The sequence below is a fragment of the Dunckerocampus dactyliophorus genome, chromosome 21 (assembly GCF_027744805.1).
Source record: "Dunckerocampus dactyliophorus isolate RoL2022-P2 chromosome 21, RoL_Ddac_1.1, whole genome shotgun sequence".
Classification (NCBI taxonomy): Eukaryota; Metazoa; Chordata; class Actinopteri; order Syngnathiformes; family Syngnathidae; genus Dunckerocampus; species Dunckerocampus dactyliophorus.
The window spans coordinates 7,388,677-7,410,399 of NC_072839.1; the positions used below are offsets into that span (position 1 = coordinate 7,388,677).

General features: G+C 43.1%; 1 protein-coding gene across 1 annotated transcript in view; it reads left to right on the top strand.

Moving 5' to 3' along the window:
* The window catches only part of vstm2a (V-set and transmembrane domain containing 2A), a 101,978-nt gene that overhangs the window by 69,479 nt on the left and 10,776 nt on the right, over positions 1 to 21,723 (top strand). Inside the window, exon 4 of the mRNA XM_054764942.1 lies at positions 7,712 to 8,048. Within this exon, the coding sequence (XP_054620917.1) occupies positions 7,712 to 8,048 (337 nt within the window). The remainder of the gene's footprint in view (positions 1 to 7,711; positions 8,049 to 21,723) is intronic.

A 21,723-nucleotide genomic window follows, 5' to 3' on the forward strand; every position in this document is an offset into this window, starting at 1 on the left:
ACAGCGCCACCCCCAAACCGCCAAACACCACGGACAAGCCACACGCCCCCAAGGCAGATCCGACCGCCACCAGGACAGCGGGAGCCGCGCCCACGCGCCCCCCGCATACCACCACGGCCGGCAAGGGAGCAACACCACGACGACCACAAGAGCACCGGACCCCACATAGAGCGGAGCACGGCCGCACCCACGAAGCACGCAGGCCAGAGGCGCCAGGGAGGGACAGAGAAGCAAGCACCGCACGACCGGGCCCGCGAGAGGAGCGGCCCCCGCCCGGCGCCCAAGCAGATGCCCCCGCCCGCCCCGCCCACCGCCACGCCACAGACCGGCCACCGCCCCACCCCCCGCCCATCCACCAACACGCCAAGGGGGAAACCCCGGAGGGAGGGAGACAACCGCCGGCCCGGAAGCAAGGACCAGCCCGACACCAGCAGGCAGCAGGGACCGCCCGCCAGCCCCCCGCCAGCCCGACCCCCAAGCCCCCGGCCAAAGCCACCCCCCGACCGCCCCACCCCGGAGCAAGCATCCTCCCGCCGATCCCGGGAAGCACCACGCAGATGGACACCACGCCGCCCGCCCCACCGCGCAACCCGCCCACGGCCCCCACACGCCCCGCCCACCGAGCCACAGCGGCCCCGTCCCTGAGGGGAGAAAGCAAGGGATCCCCCCCACCCCAGCACCACGCACCCCCCACCCCAACCACTGTTTCTTTCGTGTTAATTTGGTCCATTAATGACCTAACCGATTACTCCATTAATTGAAACAACAAGCTTCAGATTAATCAACTAAGAAAATGTATTTTTGTGTAAATGTATTGTTTTACTGAAGCTGTTTGACAAACATGTAGATTTTTGTATTATTTAACAGTTTTAACAGAATATTCAAGCGACAACCTGGTGTTTGTGCGCTTATTTGCTCTGTCAGTTCAAATCTTCTATTTCTGAATAAAGAGGCGGAAATTTAAAATGTGTTTTTTTTTATGCGATTCATCAATTAATCGGAAAAAAAACAATGAACCGATAAATTGGTTATTAAAATAAGCATGAGTTGCAGCCCTAGGTCATTTAATGGGACACGCCTATGCCGCCTACAAAGACCGCTATTAAAACACCTCAAAAAACCTCTAAAAAGGTTTTATGGCTTTACATCCATGCTGTGACCATGTAGAAACAGGTACATTCATGATAACATATAATACTGAAAGTATTTTGTTGCATTTTAGCTCCTTTTAAACATTATAAAGTGTGAATTTCTCTTGGAGATCAATGAAGTATCTATCTTACCGGAACGTCCTTCCTGGGTGCACTGACTTCGCATACTGTAGCAACGTAAAAACAAACGCCCGCACCGAGAATTAACTTTTCCAAACTCAAAAATAAAAACACAGCAGCGTTACCCATTGGTAGTTTGCTGAGGCATTGTGAGCGTGTGTGTGGTTAAGCTAGTCGCTAGCCGGCTACGGGCTAGCCAGTGTGGTGTGGCAAGGTGTCAATACGCCAATAGCATAGTTTGATCGGCGTAACAATGTTAATATAAATAACAACAATTAGGCTAAGAGAAAGACATATGTGTTCATGTCTCAAAATTCCTTTAAGCAGAGACATTTGCTATAGCTGGTCCCTTAACCGTGGCACCTAACTGCTAACAGTAAGCCTGAAACTTTCTTGCAGGTAAGAAAGCCAGTGTGTTTAATCCTTTAACTCAGGGTCCATTACACAAAAAGGCAATCAGCAAGGCAAACAAACCAAAATGCCTGAGGCTAAGTCCCAATCACCACAGGATGAATCACGGCGGGCAAGTCATCCACATTAAGAAGACTCAAGATGAATGTTAGAACTAAAAAAAAAACAAAAAACCTTTCAACTTGGAATCTCAAGAGATAATGGGAAGCAAAACAACGTGTGTTAGGCATTCACTAACAGGAAGGGGAAGGCAGAAATCAAATGAAAGCAGAGAGAGGTCCACTCAAGTCCCTCAACACAAAATTTACATGACTGAATGTATTGCTTGGGTGAAAGCTGGCGGTAAACTCAAAATAACCTCCCACCCATCCTCACTCACACACCCTGCTCCATTGGTTTGTTTCACACATGCATGTTCGGGATGCCGAACGTTTTTTGACAATTTTTTACCATGTAGGAGCGACAGCGTATATATCGGATAATATAGGCGACAACACTCGCATGGCCCCTCGGAGGCCCACGGTGCGGTGCACCTGATTTTGAACACTTCACCCCCGTAAACGAAAGATGAAAGCAGCGTGCTGGCGTTGTTCAGTAGAGATGAGTATACGGTAGTGTACATGCTCAGTCACATTGTTCAAACTGTTGCACTTGCACCGTCCTAAAAAGTAACACTGTAAACCATGGGTGTTTAAAGTGCAGCCCAGGGGCCATTTTCGGCCCTTTTCTTGTTCTTTGTAATGACATATATTATTAGATATTACACTAATTTGCTTTCTCACCTATAACACAATGCTAATGTATCGTATAGTAAAATATACTGGCACCCATTGGATTGGTTTTAGCATCTTTAATGTACACATCAAATAATAGTAACAGTAAGAATAATTAAGGGAGAATTTTGCGGGGAAAAAAAATGTACGCACAAAAAAAATGTATCAAAACCAAAAAGTATTTACCCCCTTTTGTAATTTTTTTGCATGTTTGTCGCACTTAAAAGTTTCAGATGGTCAAACAAATTCTAATATTAGTCAATGACAACACAGCTGAACACAAAATGCAGCTTTTAATTGAAACTATTCATTATTAAGTCTTTCAGTACCAAAGATGTCTACTGACGTCTTTTCAAAAACTAACGTTGACTGCCAAAGTCCTCGGCTTTTTTTCGCGGACGCTACAGACCAAAGTCTTTTTCATCTTGTGTGTGAAATTCTGAGTAGACAATGTATTTCTGTCCCAGCAGGGGGCAACAGTTATCTTTTCCTCCAACTGGCAGCCACAGATTGCCTATGAAGAAGACGGATTGTGGGTTCAGAAAGGAAAATGGCGAAACACGTGCGGAAATCGAACGGAGACAAAAAATACAGGCAGCTAACACTGTCACATAGCTTGTCTGGCGGTGGATCTGCCTTTAGTAGTGACGCGGGTGATGGAGGTGACGTAGACACAAATGCAGTTGACAATGGCAGCCAAAGCAACAAGTGTGTTAGCGTTGCTGATCAATGTGGCGCGACACCGGAGCCTGACACCGGAAGCAGTTCAGAGTCGGGTGACTCAGAACTCAACCCTGATTCTTCTGACGAGTGGCTGCCGTCTGGATCGGTCAGCAGCAGGGATTCATCCCCACATCCAGCAGACCCCACCGTCACTCTGTTTGAATTTGCTTCTCTGCAGAAAAATCTCGTTTTCTCTGTTTTTTGGTCAAAATAAGGTGTTTTTGCTGAAACTACCCTATGGTCTACCGCCAAAATCAAAAGACAAAAGGCTAGAAATCAACTTAAAAGTCAAAAGTTTCTTTAGATAATTTTAATGATTTTGTAGTCCTAAAACTTAATATTCTGTGGGTCTTGAAAAAACTCTGGCAATATGGAGCTCTCTGCTCTGAACATGGCTGGCAGTCAATGAGTTAATAGTGGGAAAAAGTGATTGCCCCCCCATTAAGACATAACTGAGATTGAGAGCTTTCAGTCTGGTAAATGTTATAAAGCCATTTCTAAAGCTTTGGGACTCCAGTGAACCACAGTGAGAGCCATTTTCCACAAATGATGAAAACATGGAACAGTGATGAACCTTCCCAGGAGTGGCCAGCCGACCAAAATGAACCCAAGAGCACAGCGATGACTCATCCAAGAGGTCACGAAAAACCCCACAACAACATCCAAAGAAGTGCAGGCCTCACTTGCCTCATTTCCTACCTCACAGTGTTCATGACTCCGCCATGAGAAAGACACTGGGAAAAAACTGCCTGCATGGCAGAGTTCCAAGATAAAAACCACTGCTGAACAAAAAGAACATTAAGGGTCATCTCAATTTTGCCACAAAACATCTTGATGATGCCCAAGACCTTTGGGAAAATACTGGGGTCTGACGAGACTGAAGTTTAACTTTTTGGAAGGTGTGTGTCCCAATACATCTGGCGGAAATGTAACGCAGTATTTCAGAAAAAGAACATCATACCAACAGTAAAATACGGTGGTGGTAGTGTGGTAGTCTGGGGCTGTTTTGCTGCTTCAGGACGCGGAAGACGTGCAGTGATAAATGGAACCATGAATTCTGTCTACCAAAAAATCCTGAAGGAGAATGTCCGGCCATCTGTTGGTGACCTCAAGCTGAAACCAACTTGGGTTCTGCAGCAGGACAATGATCCAAAACACACCAGCAAGTCCACCTCTGAATGGCTGAAGAAAAACAAAATGAAGGCTTTGGAGTGGCCTAGTCAAAGTCCTGACCTGAATCCTATTGACGTGCTGTGGCATAACCTTAAAAAGGCATTTCATGCTTAAACCCCCCCCAGTGTGGCTAAATTACAACAATTCTGCAAAGAAGAGTGGGCCCATATTCCTCCACAGCGCTGTAAGAGACTCATTGTAAGTTTTCGCAAACTGTCGATTGCAGTTGTTGCTGCTAAGGGTGGCCCAACCAGTTATTCCACATCCCAAAAACATGCATGTTAGGTTAATTGGTGACTCTAAATTGTCCATAGGTATGAATGTGAGTGTGAATGGTTGTTTGTCTATGTGTGCCCTGCGATTGTCTGCTGATCAGTCCAGGGTGTACCCCGCCTGTCGCCCGGAGTCAGCTGGGTTAGGCTCCAGCATACCCCCAAGACCCTAATGAGGAGAAGCAGCATAGAAAATGGATGGATGGATATACTGTATATACAGTATCTTGTTTTACACTCTTCACTGTTACTTTGTACACCTTCAGCTGCTGTTTTTTTTTTTTAAACCCATGCAACGCATTCGCGTTCTGATAAGCATTGCCAATGCAATTCGGAATGACAAAGTCTGTCTAAGTCTAAAACCTGGCTTACGGATGCCAAGAAGTGTGTGGTGTGTGTGATCCGGAAGGGTGGCTGAATAGCTGATAGCAGCACCAGGCAGGCAGGAATCAAACTAATATCAAACCAATGAAACACTCAAGAGGTGAGATCAACATGGCTCAGCTGGAAAACAGAAATGATGGCGGAAGTGAAGACAAATCAAAATAAAGTATTTACATTTAATGTTGGGGCACCAACTATTGGCCTTTGGATGGTGAATCCATGGTGTAGAAATAGACAAACAGGCACTTACGTCTTGTGGAGAATTAACTGCGGGAGTTTCTTCCACGCACGGCCGGAGCTTGTGAGGACCAGGCTGTGTAATGATGCCACGAGGACAATCCCTCATGGCAGTCCCGTGCGTGGAAGCGCCAAGGCGAAGGAAAGTAGAAAAGACAAGAAATGTCTATCTTCAGCTTTTATTTACACAAACCACAGAGTGTTCATGTAAACACCAACGGGAGGGAGATGACAGGTGAAAGGAGTAGGCAGGGAGTTCATCAGACATTCAAGAAAACTAACAGAATAACATTTGCCGTAAGAATAGTGCAGTGAAAATAGAAGTGTATTTTAAAATAATAATAACCTTGATCCATCTGAATCTTACATCTGAAACAAATTGGGAATGTGTAACGTAATCTTCATTCGTGTGAGAATCACAGAAAGCCAAGGCTGCAGTGATAGTTATATCGTTATTTTTGGTTCTTACCCTTGAACAGAGGATTTTAATCTTGTCCTCAATGCCCTACTGAAGGTTGTAATTTACCTGTGCTGCTTCAAAATGATTTCCCATTTCCCTGGGGAATTGTCACTTTGACCATGGTCTTTCACAATCGTGAAAGCATTCAAGAAAAGCACGGTATGTGGTCCTTAATCACCAGGGGAAGTGAGACAGCCATGAGAGCTCCGTGTGTGAGTGTGTGTGTGTGGGGGTATTTTTTTTAATCTGAAAGTCCACCTCCATCCTTCAAATAAAAAAGTCGAAAAAAAAATGAATGTAAGCTCTAATGTAATCCAGCCAACTTTAATAGTGAAGAGAATGCAAAATACATAATCGAAATCCACATGGTGTTGATTTTCAATGAGATTTAGTGAAATGGCTGTTATAATTGTTCTTCTCACTCACGTTCATTCAAGGGATTCAATGGTCTATGCATCTGTGCAGGAAATACAGTAACAGCATAAGTACCTCAAGATGTCTTTCATGCATGCGGCGAAGACATAATAGCAGCTGATTTCCGGATGCCCGCCTCCCAAGAAGCTAATCAGCAAAACAGAGGCAGGGTATTATTTGCATCAAAGGCCCTTCATTCATTCATCCATTTCTCAGTAACTAAAACCCCTTTTTTTCCCAGTAAAGGCTGCAATGTCACACAGTCCTCCAAAGAATGGACATATTGGAGGCTAAATATAGTCAACTGTCTACAGGACGTGCAGGAGATACACAGGTTCGGATGTGCAGTCGTTGACGGTAAACAATTATATTATTATCAATTATATCAGGGGTCGCCAACCCTTCGATCGCGATCGATCAGTCGATCTTTGGACTTGTTCAGTCAGTCACTGTTGTAAATTTCCTAATTATATATGTGTATATTTAGTGCAGGCGCTGTTCAGGGCGGGCTTCATGTTATTTATGCCAGGCACCTTGCAGGGCAGCTAAGAGTCCTTCTTAGGAGCAATGGCACACCTGAGCTATCCGGACAGCTGCTGTTGAAAAAAGGCTGTCTGTGTTGGTGGTAAAAGACACCAGACCATACATCAGACATTACATCAATGTCAAATCAGCCAGCTGGATGAAAATCTGAATATGTATTAATAGAGCCTATCAAACGTTCTGTTGCATATGGCTCTCTGACTGGAGTGGCTGCGTGGATGAGGTGTTCCAGCGAATTTGCTTGAATCACATACGGTCCTCGTTCTTTCCTTGTGGAAAAATAAAATCAGTGCCCTTCCCTCCCAGAGAGTGACCAATAGACACATTTTAACCACTGAGCGGGGTGTGGTTTAGGGGGCAGGGTACTGTCCTATTCGCGTCCGGATTAGGGGAAGCTCACACAGTTCCGCCAGGGACACATAGATGAGCTGTGAGATGTAATCCCTCCAGCGTGTCGTATGTCCACCCCGGGGCCTCCTACCGGCTGTGAATGCCTGGAACACCTCACCAAGGAGGTGTCCAGGAGGCATCCGGACTAGATGCCCGAGCTACCTCAACTGACTCCTCTCAATGTGAGCGGCGGTACTCAGAGCTCCTCCCGGATGACCAAGCTCCTCACATCGCTAGCCTCGTCTCCCTGGCTGAAATATATTTGTTTACGGAGTAGATTTGTGACATCAGAAACCCTTCCCGTCACTCCCTAAATATATACCGTGTGGGGAATTGCTACATATCTCTACTGAACTGAAGGTTCTATTCCAAAATATCAGATGAAAACATGCACCGTTAGACACCTACTCAGCATCTTTTAAAAGGCAGAATGTTTGAAATCTTTATTGTCTGAAGTATCTTTTCTTTTATTTTGTGTGTAGTGAGTGTATATTGACATTCTTTTTGGAACTGCAAACATCAAACGGTTATCTAAGGTGAAATTCTAAGTATGAGTCAAATCAGATAAAAAAAAAAAAATCGAAGCATCAGAAGGTTGCTCAAATGGACCTTGTGATTGCAATTTTATGACACTGTGGTCTCTTGTCGTTCTTCTTACAGACAGTTAAAGTCCAGGGCAACGACATCTCCCACAAGCTACAAATCTCCCGAGTCAGCAAGAGTGATGAGGGCTTGTACGAGTGCCGCGTGACACAAGCAAACTACGGGGAGATTGTGGATTACAAAGCCCAAGCTTGGTTGAGGGTCAACGCCACCGCTAGAGCACGACGTCCACCGCAGCCTCCCAAGAAGAGCTCTCCATTACACCTGACGGACAAGAAGCCAAGAAAGTCCACCTCGTCTTTGGGCCAAGACAGCATGAGTTCAGACCAGAGTGTGGATTCTTCGTCTACTTCTCACACATCATCGAATACAGCCAAACACAACACCAGCTCAGGTAAGGTATACAAGTATACTGGAAATACAACCGTTCTTGAGTAGTTTTTGTGGCCAGCACGTAGAGGAAGTAGGGTATCAGAGGGGCTACAAGTATGCCGTACTAAGGGATTAAGTGATTTATGGCTGTCGTATGTTTCACTTACTGGGGACGTACTGTGTGTGGGCATCATACGAGGCTTGCGAAGCCCACTCACTTCAATTGCAAGATGGGCGTACTGGCTTCCTACGGCACTTACGGCTGTCGTGACCAGGAGAACCAGAGTGTACAGCGGGAACAGCTGTCCGCTGTATAGTAGGCGTATTAATGACGGATATGCCACGTGAGCAGCCACCATGTGTCCACGGAGGGCTGAAGAACGAGAGTGTACAGCTGGAGGAGTCGCCCGCCATGGGAGGAACCGCTGCCGTGGCCGGGCAATGTCCAAAATGTGCTTTTAAACACACGGCGCACGCACTCCTCCTCTGCCTTGCTGTTGCGATCTGGTTGTGTGCAAGGTTTTCCTATAAATCATTTGCGATTTTCCCCATTTTTGCACGTAGGAGCACGTACGTCGGGATGTAACTCGCCTTTAAGGCTTGAGGTATTTAAGTTATTTTTTTTGTCCCATGATAAGTATCAATTACAGAAAAAATTGCTTTGCTCCCATCTTTCATGAACTGAACTTTTTCTGCAAGCACAAAAGGCATTCTACTCTCAAATATGACAAATCTGTGTTAGTTAGGACTTCTCCCTTGCCGAGACAATCCATCATATCAAGATGCTGATAAGACAGCATGATTATTGCAGAGGTGTGCCTTAGGCTGGCCACAATAAAAGGTCACTCAAAAATGTACACAGGGTGTATCTGGCATGACCACCACTTGCTGGTTATTGGCAGGAACTGGAAGGCTTCTGTATCTCTGAGCTTCAGGGCCGATAAGTAAAATTGTGTACTTGTTGAGCTGTAAATGATCTGTGAGCCAGGATTTACTGTCTAAAATGCATAACAGTGAAAATATTCCATGTCTCCTGATGACATTGCCAAGTGGCAACATATAATGTACACATTAAAAAGTGCTGGACCTAAAATTGAACCCTGCGGAACACCACAATCCGTCTTGTACGATATTTGCTTGATGTGGTTTCAGCCAAGGTAACATAAAATTATGAATCAGCAGGGCAGGATTTAAACCACTTAAACTGCACTTTTTGGGGAATTTTGCTCATCATCCACGATCCTAATGTGAGACATGAACACATCTTCCTCTTCTCTGTGCGTTCTAAAGACATAAAAACAGATAAAAAAGAGGCAGCTAGGAACGCACGGAATGTGACACACCTATTCCACCTATAAAGCTTTTGGAATATTAAGCAAGCTACAGCAACATTGTTATTATTATTGTTATTAACACGCATCAGCTAGCGACTAGATTCATCACACACTCGCTGACACTGCGTCAGCGCCGCTCTCTCAACACCTCAGGCCACTCCCGAAAGGTAACACTACATATTGGAGCTGCCGTCACTGCTGCTGTGTTTTTTTATTTTGAGTTTGGAAAAGTTAACGCTCGTTGTAGTCGTCCATTTCTGTGTTGCTATGTGAAATCAATGCACCAGGAAGGAAGTAAAATGACGAAAATACGGCAAAATACTGTAAGTATTACATGTTATCATCAATGTGCCTGTTACTACATGGTCACAGTATGGATATAAAACCTTAAAACCTTGTTGGAGGTTTTTGAAGGTGTTTTAATTGCAGGCTTTGTGGGTGGAATAGGTGTGTCCCATTATGTGCTGTGATTACCGGCCTCTTTTTAGCTGTTTTTATATCTTTACAATGCACGGAAAAGAGAAAGATGCGTGTTTATGTCTCACATAAGGATTATAGATGATGGCTACAATTCTAAAAAAAGCCTTTAAAAGCAGTACCTGTGAGGCTGATCGTGTTGTGTTGTCTGTTTGAAAGAATATTACAGTCTACTGCAGAGGTGTCCAAAGTGAGGCCCGGTGCAGCAAGTGAGCCTGCAGCTCGTTTTCATTGGCCCTTGTCATATTATTTCATTATTAATGAGATATATTATTAAATACTACTCTAATTTGCTGATGTGGATGTTCAGCTGGACAGTGGATTGGGTTTAGCATTGTTAATGTACGTACAAACGATATAAATGTGGCCCCCATCCTTAAATGTGCTGCACTCGGGGGATCTGCCGGTACGACCTCAAAGCCACACTGAGATTGTTGATCAGGCTGAAGGGATAGTGTGCATACGTAGGTGCAGAAAATAAGAACAAGGGAAGCTCTGTGTGATCTGATTAATGCAGGTCTCACGCTTGAGTCTGTGAGGATGGATACATTTGCAAAATGGAAATGTGTAACTGCTGAGAGATTTCACACTTCAGTGCTCCAAATAAACTCAAGAGTGAGTTTTGCACAATATTGTCGTATGTAGTACAATAAAAATGAACTCAGACACCAATAAAACCAAAGAGAGATTCTCCATCTTTGTTTAGGGTAAACCCACCAGAACTAGTTCCTCGTATTGTGTGAACTATACCTGGCAATAAACCTGATTCTGATTCAAAAGCACAGTTTTTAAATTAAATTAAATTAAATGCATCTGGTGCAGCTATACCTGCTCATTTTCTGCTGTGCATGCATACAAGTTACACCCATATAAAACAGGGGTGTCCATTACGTCGATCGCGTAAACGTCACTTTGTAGATGTCAGATGACATCAGTCAGCTGACATTAAGCTCCCCTCCTGATTCACGCTTCTTTCCCCGATGCGTTTCAAGCACACACGGAGATGCAATCTTTACTATTCTGATTACAGATAAACTAACTCGGTGGTTCGATGCTTATATTTATCACTAAAGTTATCTGTTCACTTCTAGCGGCTTGTTATATAGAAAAAAAGAAGTGTACTGTTTGATGGCCTTGCTTCGCGTCATGAACTCCACTACAGAAATAAGTGTTTTCTACACGTCCTCTTCTTAAACTATTATTTCATGATCAAATGGAAAATGTGCCCATTGCTGAAACCTTTTTAATATGTTGCCTTGACTTCGGCTGCATTTTCTTTTGCATAATCATTTTCAATTCTTGTATATCGTGAATGTTTGATAGCAATGCTAACTGGATGTAATACGTCACATGGCTGTTTTGACTGACATACTGTATTACCAGTACTGAGGTTATGTGTGTTATGTGTAATTATCTTTATGGCCATATTGAGTCTACTTATATCAACTACTTTGATTACCTGTAAACTTTGAAAATGTGAATGTGAAATATTAATCATTCATATTTACAATAGTATTTCAAACGGTTGGATTTTATTTTAACCTGCATGCCGAAAAAGTGCGTGCACCCCTGATATACATGTGTAACGTACATATATACGTACTCATATTTTTTAAAATATATATATATATATATTATTAAGTCTATATTTATAGTATGAGGCAGATCTTTGGGCACTTGGACATTTTAAAAGTAGCTTGCAGGCTGAAAATTGTGAGCACCCGTGATACAAAACTAAACAGCACCTTGTACAAATAATAAAATATATTTTTGAATTATTATTAATAACTATTGAGCCTCACCCACCTAATTTAAAGACAAAAAGAAGTGTACATATATAGGCCTCACTTGTCTATAAGCCGCTGGCATCCACGTGAGTTATTTACACAGAAAGACAACATAAACCTTGCAATCCTACACACACTCGGCGTTCTCAGCATCACTCGTTAGCTCCGAAGAGTGAGATGCTTTTTTCCCCCCTTCCGAGTTCAACAGCTGCCCAGTCTAAGCAATCTAAACAGAAGCCGTAGTAATTCTAAACTTAATCAAATTTACTACTTGTCAGATCAAACCATGATCACTGAATAAGACTTTAAAATGTGATATTAACGTCCCCTTGACTACTCCAATTCACTACTTGATGCACTCTAAGCACTCTTTTAGCCATAAATGAGCCGCATCATTGTTTAAGCCGCAGGGTTCAAAGCGTGTGAAAAAAGTAGCATCTTATAGTCCGGAATTTAAAGTACACATAATTCATCAATAGTTCTGTACAATACAAAACAGTATTTCAATCAAACTATGTAGCGTTCATTATTTCCACAGTTCATGTCCATATCCAGTTTGCTATTAAACATCACAACTATGAAATAAAAACAATTATCGAAATGAAAATACAGCCAGAGTCAAGCAAACACAGTACGGTACGGTATTGATTGAGTCATAGTGCTATAGAACCGAGACCAATACAGATACATGTATTGTTGCACCATCAATAAGAACCAATGGTGACAGTTCTATTGGGCTTTTAACCTTAAAATTGCTTTCTAAAACCTGGGTTGGCTATCGTTTACATATTATCCGATACCGCTGCCAAATTAGTACTTTTGAAAGGGTGCCGGTGCCTGAACCAGTACTTTAAAAACAACATAAAAATTTTGTCCAAAAGCAATGCCTTTTTATTTTTACGGAATTTACGGAATCATGTAATACTTCAATAATATAAACAACATTATAACTTAGTAATAAGTCATTTATCGCAGTAAAACCGCAGCACAATAGAATGGGAAAAAATATCGCAATATTTTACAGTACTTTAAAGTGCACACATTCCAAGCAGAAATTGATAATTGATACACAATTGTGGCAATGTGTGTGTGACCGGAACAACCATGTTTGCTAGTTAGTCCTACATGCAAGAGTTGCGTCTTTTATTGAGCAAAATTATATGAAAAGAGAATCCTGGTGTTCGTGAATGCCACTCGCCGTGACCGTGATTAGTGGATAATGAGAAAGTGTTGTGTGTTGTTTTGGAGAACAAAGGAGATGTTACTTGCACAACATAACCTTCAAGCATGTGTTGCAGGTGCGTGAGTCGGCATTGATTTAGCACGGAAATGAGGCACCAATAGCTACGTCGTTTTTCACATCAGATATGTGCTCTGTCGTATACCCCCCGTCATTTCCCATCCATCCATGCATCCGTCTTCTACCGCTTACCCGTCATTGCCCTTAAAGCAGAAATGGGTCTGGGTTTTTTATGGCTTTATTTTCCTTTTCTGCATTATATCATTGCCTTTTCTGTAGGCTGTAGGAGGTATATTACATGACATCGCGGCTTTTGCAAGGTGTGACTCATGAAAAATGCCAAGTGGAGGTGGAACACAGGCAAACAAACCTGTGTAAACTTGAGGGGGCGAGATAAGGTGTCTCACAATCAGGGGCACCGCCAGAAATTCTGGGCCCCGTGGAAAAAAAAAACTCACCTTGGGCCCCCCCACCCCTCGGGTAGCTGTTGTCACCACATCTCTAGCACCTTAACAAGAGTCTTTAAATAACTTCAACTCTGAAGGCTTTATTGTTCCATCCCACCAGTGTAATATGTACTGCAAGTCTGCATATACTGTAAAGGACTTAAAGTTTAAAATGGAATCATTATATGAGGACCACACTGCAGTGGTGCATCAAATTGGAAAATAAATCATTCAGTTATTTTCCACCACTTACCTTATTCAGGGTTCTGGCAACAGAAACAGTCAACACAAGAACCGGCGAAGTTTGAATGGCGCAGACTCGGCAAAATTGTTTTTATCAAGTCAACGAGTTAGCAGGCGAGTTTTATGCCGGCTTTCAAATTAGCAAAAGGTTAGGAAGACTTTCTCCGAAGGCGAGTTTTTTGAAAGAATGCGTGTTAGCTCTTTTGTGTTTGTTACACAGAACAGTGGAACTGATCGACAAAGATATAGCCAGGGGAAGTCCTTTCAGTTTTGTTCACTACACAACAGAAAAGAAACTGCTCAGCTCTTATTTTTTCGTCCGGGGGATCAACAACAGTTTTGAGATAACAGAGGCCGTTTTGACTCCTGGAGTCTTTGAAAGGAAAAACACAGGGTGAGGTCACCATGTTTGTAACCGCAATGTAGCGAGGGATGACTGTATACATATTTCATATTTGTTTCCACCAATGTTCACCGCAAATTAAACGTCTTTAAATGACATTAGCGCCACGTCAGATTCAAACCCAGAAACTTCCTGAAAGCTGTGAGTCACAAGAGCCAACCACTCACCGACTGCGCTGCCCTTGTTAGTTTAAAGAAATGTCTTTTTCACTGTAATAGTTGGGGGGGCGTGAAAGGCCTCACCCCCAGCCTTCAAACACCAATGAAAAAGGTGCCCTTGTGCATCTGAATGAGATGTGGTGAGCTTTCAATTCGCACTTACGTAAAATCCATTTGCATCAATGCGATATGCTTTTGGGCGAGAGCTCTGAATTGAGAGCTGCACAGATTCAATCTGTTATAACTGAGAAACTTGTGACGGTAAACAAGAATTGAAAAGATGGCAAATTCTCTTGTATAAGGGACGTTCTCCTGAAAGGGGTACCAAAAGCGAGACATAGCAAGTAAAGAAAGAAGTTGTTTTCGAAGTATCACTTTTTCTGTTTCAGTTTATGAAGAAAAACCTGCGAGAAAATATCACATTTTGGTATATTTCATGGCAGCAGGGTGCTGTTTACCGAAACCTGAAAATGTTCTCATGTATTTGCCTTTTGCTATTTTTATAAATGCTTCATTTGCATTTTGTATGAGTAAATCAATGGGTTTTAAGTCAACGGTTTGAATCTAGTAGAGAGTGAATTTTCACCATTTCGGATTCAATGTTAATAAATTCTATATTTTCATAGTTAGAGCATAGCAAAGTTGTATATGACTTTCTAAATATGTTTTTTTAACATTATTAGAGCCCTGTAGATATTAGACAACACGTTTATAGTCACCTTTACACTCGCAACTGCGCAACTCTTGTGCTGCAGGGACTCGAGACGGCCGCTAGCTAGCAAGCTTGCGAGCTAACAGGCTGGCAAGCTAACAGTTTGAAACAAGCTAACCAGTTTGAAACAAGCTAACCTTGAATTTACGCCTTCTAAGCTTAAGAAGCATGAAGTGTGTCCAAAAAATATTAAGACGCCCACATTTGATGATTTTAAACATATTTGGAATATATTTGTAAGCTTGTCAGTTCAATTACTTTTACATAACAGAAGAAACTGGTGTTGTTTTAGCGATTAGCATCCCTGCATTCATGCTCAACCACATCTTTCAGTGTGTGTATGCAATCGTGATGTGTTGGTCATGACCGATAAGTATGGCGTTAACACAGTGCCAATACGCGCATAAAAAACATAACCAGCGTGCATGAAGATCTGCCCTACTCTGCCTTGGATTGGGTCTGACCTGGAGACAGGAGGCGGAGAGAGGAGGAGAGGAGAGAGTGGTCTTTATGCGCACTGATTATGGTTTATATGCATTTATTATTAAGCCTCTTATAGCCGGCTCTTTGAAGTGAACAACGGGAGGCGGCTCTTTAAAGTTTCTTCTTCTTTCTGGTAAACCTGCACGTGATTCGTCAAAATGTGTGGCAACGTGCAGTATGTGTCGACACAAAGCAGAAGGGGGACGGAGAGGTTACTACACACACAAGCATGATGGAAAAGTGGCAATAGGAAACAAAAGCTGAGGCACTTCACTAAAAACTGTTGCCTATTACAATAGAATGTAACAATGGCATTTTAGTTAGTGTGAATTATATTATGGTTGCTTATCGGTTGCACAATTCATGCATTGATGGTGGTGGAAACATAAACCTGATCAGGATTTAGCGACTATATTGTAGCCATTTATTGTGGTTATTTGTAGATTTTAATTACATAATTGACTTTTGACTTATCATGATTGCCGTAGAAATCTGTCTTGTTCAGCTTGTACCCGTAGAGCTGCCCATGATAACCGTAATAGTCTGCATTTTACCCGCAGGTGATTCAATTCTCATTACCTCAGTATTTTTCCTTCCTCTCCCTATCAAAGTAATTTCAGTCATAATTTCGCTGGCCCACCTATAAACGCCAATCATTTCCACAGCGGTCAGACAATTCAAACATTAAGTCAGTCCTGCTCAGGGCTTGGCTCACCCGCGCCCGAAGCAAAACTAGGACAGGAATTACTACAGAATGAGGACGGGAAAAAAAAAAGTTAAATCAACCCCAGAGCTGCAGTGTCGGAGATTATGAGACAAATCACAATTTATGCTGACAACAATGTTTCAATGTGAGGTGAAAGAAGGGAATGTCCCTGCATACATTCAAACTGAAAAAAGTAATAAAAAAGTAACAAGAACGAAGTATAACGGGCAAAAATAATTACATGCTGGGTATTATTGAAGAAGCATTTATCCTTTGACAAAAAAAATACCACTCTTTTGCTTCTCCATCCCTCTTCACCACACTTCTTCGTAAACAAACCCCCACTCTGCTTTGTATCAAAGCCTTGTCTTCTCAGAACTGCTGTGACGCAGTCCCTTGGGTTATCGTAAGGTATATCACAGCGCCTCTAGTTTCAAAAAACGTTCAAAACTTGGTGGTTTCAAAATAGCACTGCAGATATCCTGTCGCTGGCAACAGCTTTGGTGTCAAATTGTTTTAATAAAATAATTTGGAAAGGTTGGGCGGGATGGATTAAAAGCTTAACAAGCCGAATATGGCAGTAGCTTGCCCATGCCTGATCTGGTGCAGACATGTACGCATTTTTTGTACTCAGAACGCATTATGAGCCTTAATTACGCTTGCAGACCTGTCAACTTTTAATAAAATATTTATTAGCTGTCCACACTCACAGCATCAACACTTCCTTCTTATCCACCAATAAGATTCGTAGAGAGGTGCATTATTATAAAATGTGGCGTTGTTACATAATGGAGTGAAAACATGTTACAATGTTAGCTGCAGACCGAAACGCCTCTGGTTTACCATCCATCCATCCATCCATTCATCCATCCATCCATCTATCCACTTCCGCTTATCCGGGTCCAGAATTCCCGGTCTACATCCACCTCTTCCAGTTCCACCGGGAGGACACCAAAGCGTTCCCAGGCCAGCTGTGAGACATAATCCCTCCAGCGTGTCCTAATTCTGCCGCGGGGCCTTCTCCCGGCTGGGCATGCCCGGATCACCTCACCAGGGAGGCGTCTGGGAGACATCCGGACTAGATACCCAAGCCACCTCAACTGGCTCTTCTCGATGTGAAGAAGCAGCAGCAGCTCTACTCTGAGCCCCTCTTGGATTGCCAAGCTCCTCACCCTATCGCTTAGGGTGTCCACCCTAAGGGCCACCCTACTATGTCTGATACGCATTTCTGCTGCTTGCATCCACAATCTCATTCTTTCGGTCACGACCCAAAGCTCATGACCATAGGTGAGGCTGGGAACATAGATCGACCGGTAAATTGAGAGCTTTGCCTTACGGCTCAGTTCTCTCTTCAAGGACGACGGTCCGATACAGCTGTGCCGATCCGCCTGTCGACCTCACGCTCCAACCTTCCCTCACTTGTGAACAACACCCCGACATACTTGAACTCCTCCACCTGGGGCAAGACCCCACTCCCAACCCAGAGGGTGCAATCCACCCTTTTCCGACTGAGAGCCACTCAGCTGCGAACCGCCCCAGTAAACGCTGGAGGTCACAACTCGGTGAGGCCATCAGGACCACATTGTCTGCAAATAACTGAGACAAAATCCAAAGGCCCCACAAACCGGACTCCCTCAACACCTTGGCTGCGCCTAGAAATTCATGCAGAAAAATGAAACAGTGAAGCCTGAATTATGCTTCAGTGTCCTCACTAAGTCAGTCCTTCTGATAGCATCTTGATTTATAGCTTTTCGGCGGGTGCCGTGACTTTCAATTCTCCACCTATTTAGCCATTTGTTTTTCGAGTCGACACTTGGCAAGAGGCACACTTCCTGTTCGGGCAATAGGTATGCATCTTTACCGAACCGAAAGATCTGTACCACAAAATCTGATTACGAATACAAGTACCGTTACACCCCTAAAGCTTCTTAAATGTCTCCTGTCTTAAACAGCAAGTGGGATTGCTCATTTTATTTCAGTGGGAAACTGTCCAGCCTCATAATGAAAAGCCTAACATTGTCAAATCGTAACTATCTCTCCCATCTCCAAGTGGCCCATGCCTATCTCCTGTCCAAAGTAATAAACCACTTCTGTCTAATTATATTACAACAACAAAATGGAACAATTTCATCGAGGCAACTGGCTTAATTACCTTACAAAACATGCACTTTCCTCAGTCTCAGTAGACACACTGATGTCCTCAGACATGAAATGTGCTTGTGCAGTTTATGTTCGACTTTTTGTAAGCAGACAAAACTGAAGAAATGGCACAGCCAATGAGACAGACATCAAACAAACCAGACAGCATGTTTTTCAGGGAGGTGTTGGGGAGGCATATTTCATTAACAGTGTCTGCAGTATTTCTAGCAGCTGGCCTGGGAACGTCTCTGTAGGTGGTGGCCGGAGACAGGGAAGTCTGGGAATCCCTACTGAGACTGATGCTTCTGCAACCCGTATAAGCGGAAAAGAAAATGGATAAATGGATGGATGGCGTGTATGCAGTTTCACTTCCCAGCAACACTGTACTGTAAAAGCAATGGAACAAAATGACACCAGATGCATGTTAATGAACAGCAAAAGTGCTTTACCAATTAATTCTACCATAGTTAAATTAGACGGGTACGTCAGTTGATAAGCAGGTCAGAATGAAGAAGAGGAAATGTTAGCCCCTGGATGCTGGAGAGGTGAACGTCATTGGCCTCTAAAAAAGTTCTAATTAAATAATGTGAAAAGGTTAGGAACAAGTGGTTTGGATAATCGGGCTTGGCATGTTTCCACCCTGTTTGCCGGCATCTAATCCCAAATCCTTTCCTGCAAAAGTCCGATTTTAGTTCATAAAACATAGAGCTTTTCCCTTTGCTTCTCTTTTATGGCCTGTCAATCTTTCATTAACCTCTTTATTCCTGGGATTAAGAGGCTTGCTCGAGAAAGACATATCCAAAATAAATAAAAATGTTATCTGCATCTACAAGGAGCAACTTTGTAGGTTCGTGTAAATGTGAAAATGCACATATCTTTGCTAGTTGTTATATGTAAATACAGCTGATTATTCAGTGAGTTTTAGCTGTTTGTCACATTATGATTAAATTTTATGAAATTATACATGACATTGCTGGTTTTTGACGTTTGCCAGCTTCAGTGTTTGGGGTTTGAATTGTATTAAGTTTTTCTAAAATTGGTTCATGTGAGCTTTGAGCTGACATTCTTCCGGACACATGGATGTACAGCATGTGTATGTTGATACAAGTGTCACGTAGCATTACCAGTAATACAACTGCAACAACCAGCGGTTGTCAAGACGTAGAGCACATCCAAGAAGAATGTTAACTGAGAGTCACACCAGTGGAAATATTGGAAATATCCAGATATTACATTGGCTTTTCAGCAGCAGTACACACCCGGTCACTTCTGGTCAAGTGACGGAGACGGGGAGGTGACGTCAGCATTTCAGGGCACCCTGAATAAAAGCCTGAAGCGATAAAATACTTCACCAATTCAACCTGAAAATGTTCCTTAGACGTTGACATTGTCTTTAATTATATTTTATGGTACCCATAATCAAACAAGGTCCATCCATCCATCCACAAAAGGTGGTTGTCAACTTGACATATGGCTAATTATTACTGGAACGAGTGTAAAGAGCAAGAATCTTGACCATGTATGTCGGTATGGCCTCAAGAGTTAGCCAGGTAACAGCCAGGAGGTTGTGGGCTCAAACTGGGCTTGGACGGTTCTGTGTGGAGTTTGTATGTAATCTCCACACTTGCATAGGTTTTTCTCCATGGAACTTCCTCTCAGTGTGCAAAACATTCATGTTAGGGTAATTTTGCGCTCTAAATTGGTCATTGGTGTGAATGCTAGTGAGTTAATGGTGGTCTACAGTATATTTGTCCTGTGATTGACTGCCGACTTTGTACAGTAATTCGCTGTCTGCTGGGCTAGGCTCCAGCTTACCCATGACCCTGAACAGGATAAGTGATATAAAATGAAGATAAAGAAATGCTTGTTCAACTCTTTTCAAAATGTTCTGGCCTTTTATCAGCGCTTCTGATGGCCATTTTCATTCACTTACTGAAAGAACTGAAAGTAATAAAAAAAAAATACTGTAATTTGCCAAAATGCATATTGACAAGATACAAGGCTTCTGGGAGACGAGCTTTATGGCAAGTCGCATCGGCTCTTTTTTCACAGAAGTAAAAATTTAAATATACAGAGAAAAGAACACGACTGCGAAAAATGGAGGAGACTCGATGATGTTCTAAGGCTGCTTGTGGATATTCTCGTTCATGTCGATTTTTGTATTATCAGGACATTGAGCTGATCACAACTGGACTCTTCAGGTTGTCTTAGAAGAAAGTCGCCTCTCATCCAAGAGGGCTTCATTAGTTTATGTTGAAAAACTAGATAGGACAGCTCTAGTCTGAAGGGATGGTGCAGAATCCAAAGTGCAGTATCTAAGGTATAGGCACACCCAAGCAAGGACGGTTTCACTCTTTTATGGTGCAAAACGACAGTCATTAAAATACAATGGTGTGGCCGTCTGCCAGCCAACGGCAGTCGGAATCGCCCTTGTTAGTATTCCATTCAGTTGTACCAATGGTAATGGAAGCACTTGTTCTCAGGCTGCAGACGACACAGGGTGTCTTTAATCTGTGCAGGGTGCAATGAAATCTCAAGATTATCAAGGTATTCTGGAGCAAAATGTGTTGCCCAGTGTCAGAAAGCTTGTTTTCCGGCACAAGCCATGGGTCCTCCAACAGGACAATGACCCACACAGAGCCAGAACACTCAAGAATGGCTAGGAGTGAAAATCAGACTATTTCTAAAGTGCCCTTCAATGAGCCCTGATTTAAACACATGCTGTCGATCCATTACAGAATAATATTATAATTTGGCTCTCTTTTTTTCAGAAATAAAAATAGGAATGTATGAAACTATCGTCCAAATTGCACTCCTGAATTGGAGCACGGTTATGCAGCAAATGTCTGACGTCTCATTGCATCCGTGGTAGACTCTGCCTCCTCGCTGAAGGCAGATTAATTATTCTCTGTGTGAAGGATGTTTCTTTTTTGTGTCTGAGTGTTTGTAGCTCTTCTGTGGCACTCCTGGTTCACAGATCACCTGAAGCAAATCGAAAGGTAGTGTGTGTGGGTGTGTGTGTATCAGTACATTTACATGCACTAAAACAGTTACAGTCCCGAAAATGTTAAATCTCTCCATTTTCACAATTTAATGTGAAGTCCTCGTTTACATGTGTAACGGTGGCCAGCCAGTGTGGATGTACGTTGGTAAACCTCACCCCCTGACACCTTAAGAGTTAAGAGCTGGGCGTTGGGTTGACAGTCCGGGCTTTTAGCCCGACAGCTAGCGCTCTCGACTCTCATTCTGTGAACATTCAAGCCCAGCGTGGAACGTGGAGCTGAACCAGGCGGGTTACAGCTTGCTTTGACCAACCATTTAAAAACAAATTTTACACTACGTAGTGCAGTGTTGTAATCCATGCAATGTTTAAGTTTATCTGTAGAATATGTCGAGGGGGGCCGCACGGTGGCCGAGTGGTTAGCATGTTGGTCACAAAGTCAGGAGATCGGGAAGACCTGGGTTTGAATCTCCGTGTGGAGTTCGCATGTTCTCCCTGTGCGTGTTCTCCGGGTACTCCGGTTTTTGCCCACACTGGCGACTCTAACTTGTCCATAGGTATGAATGTG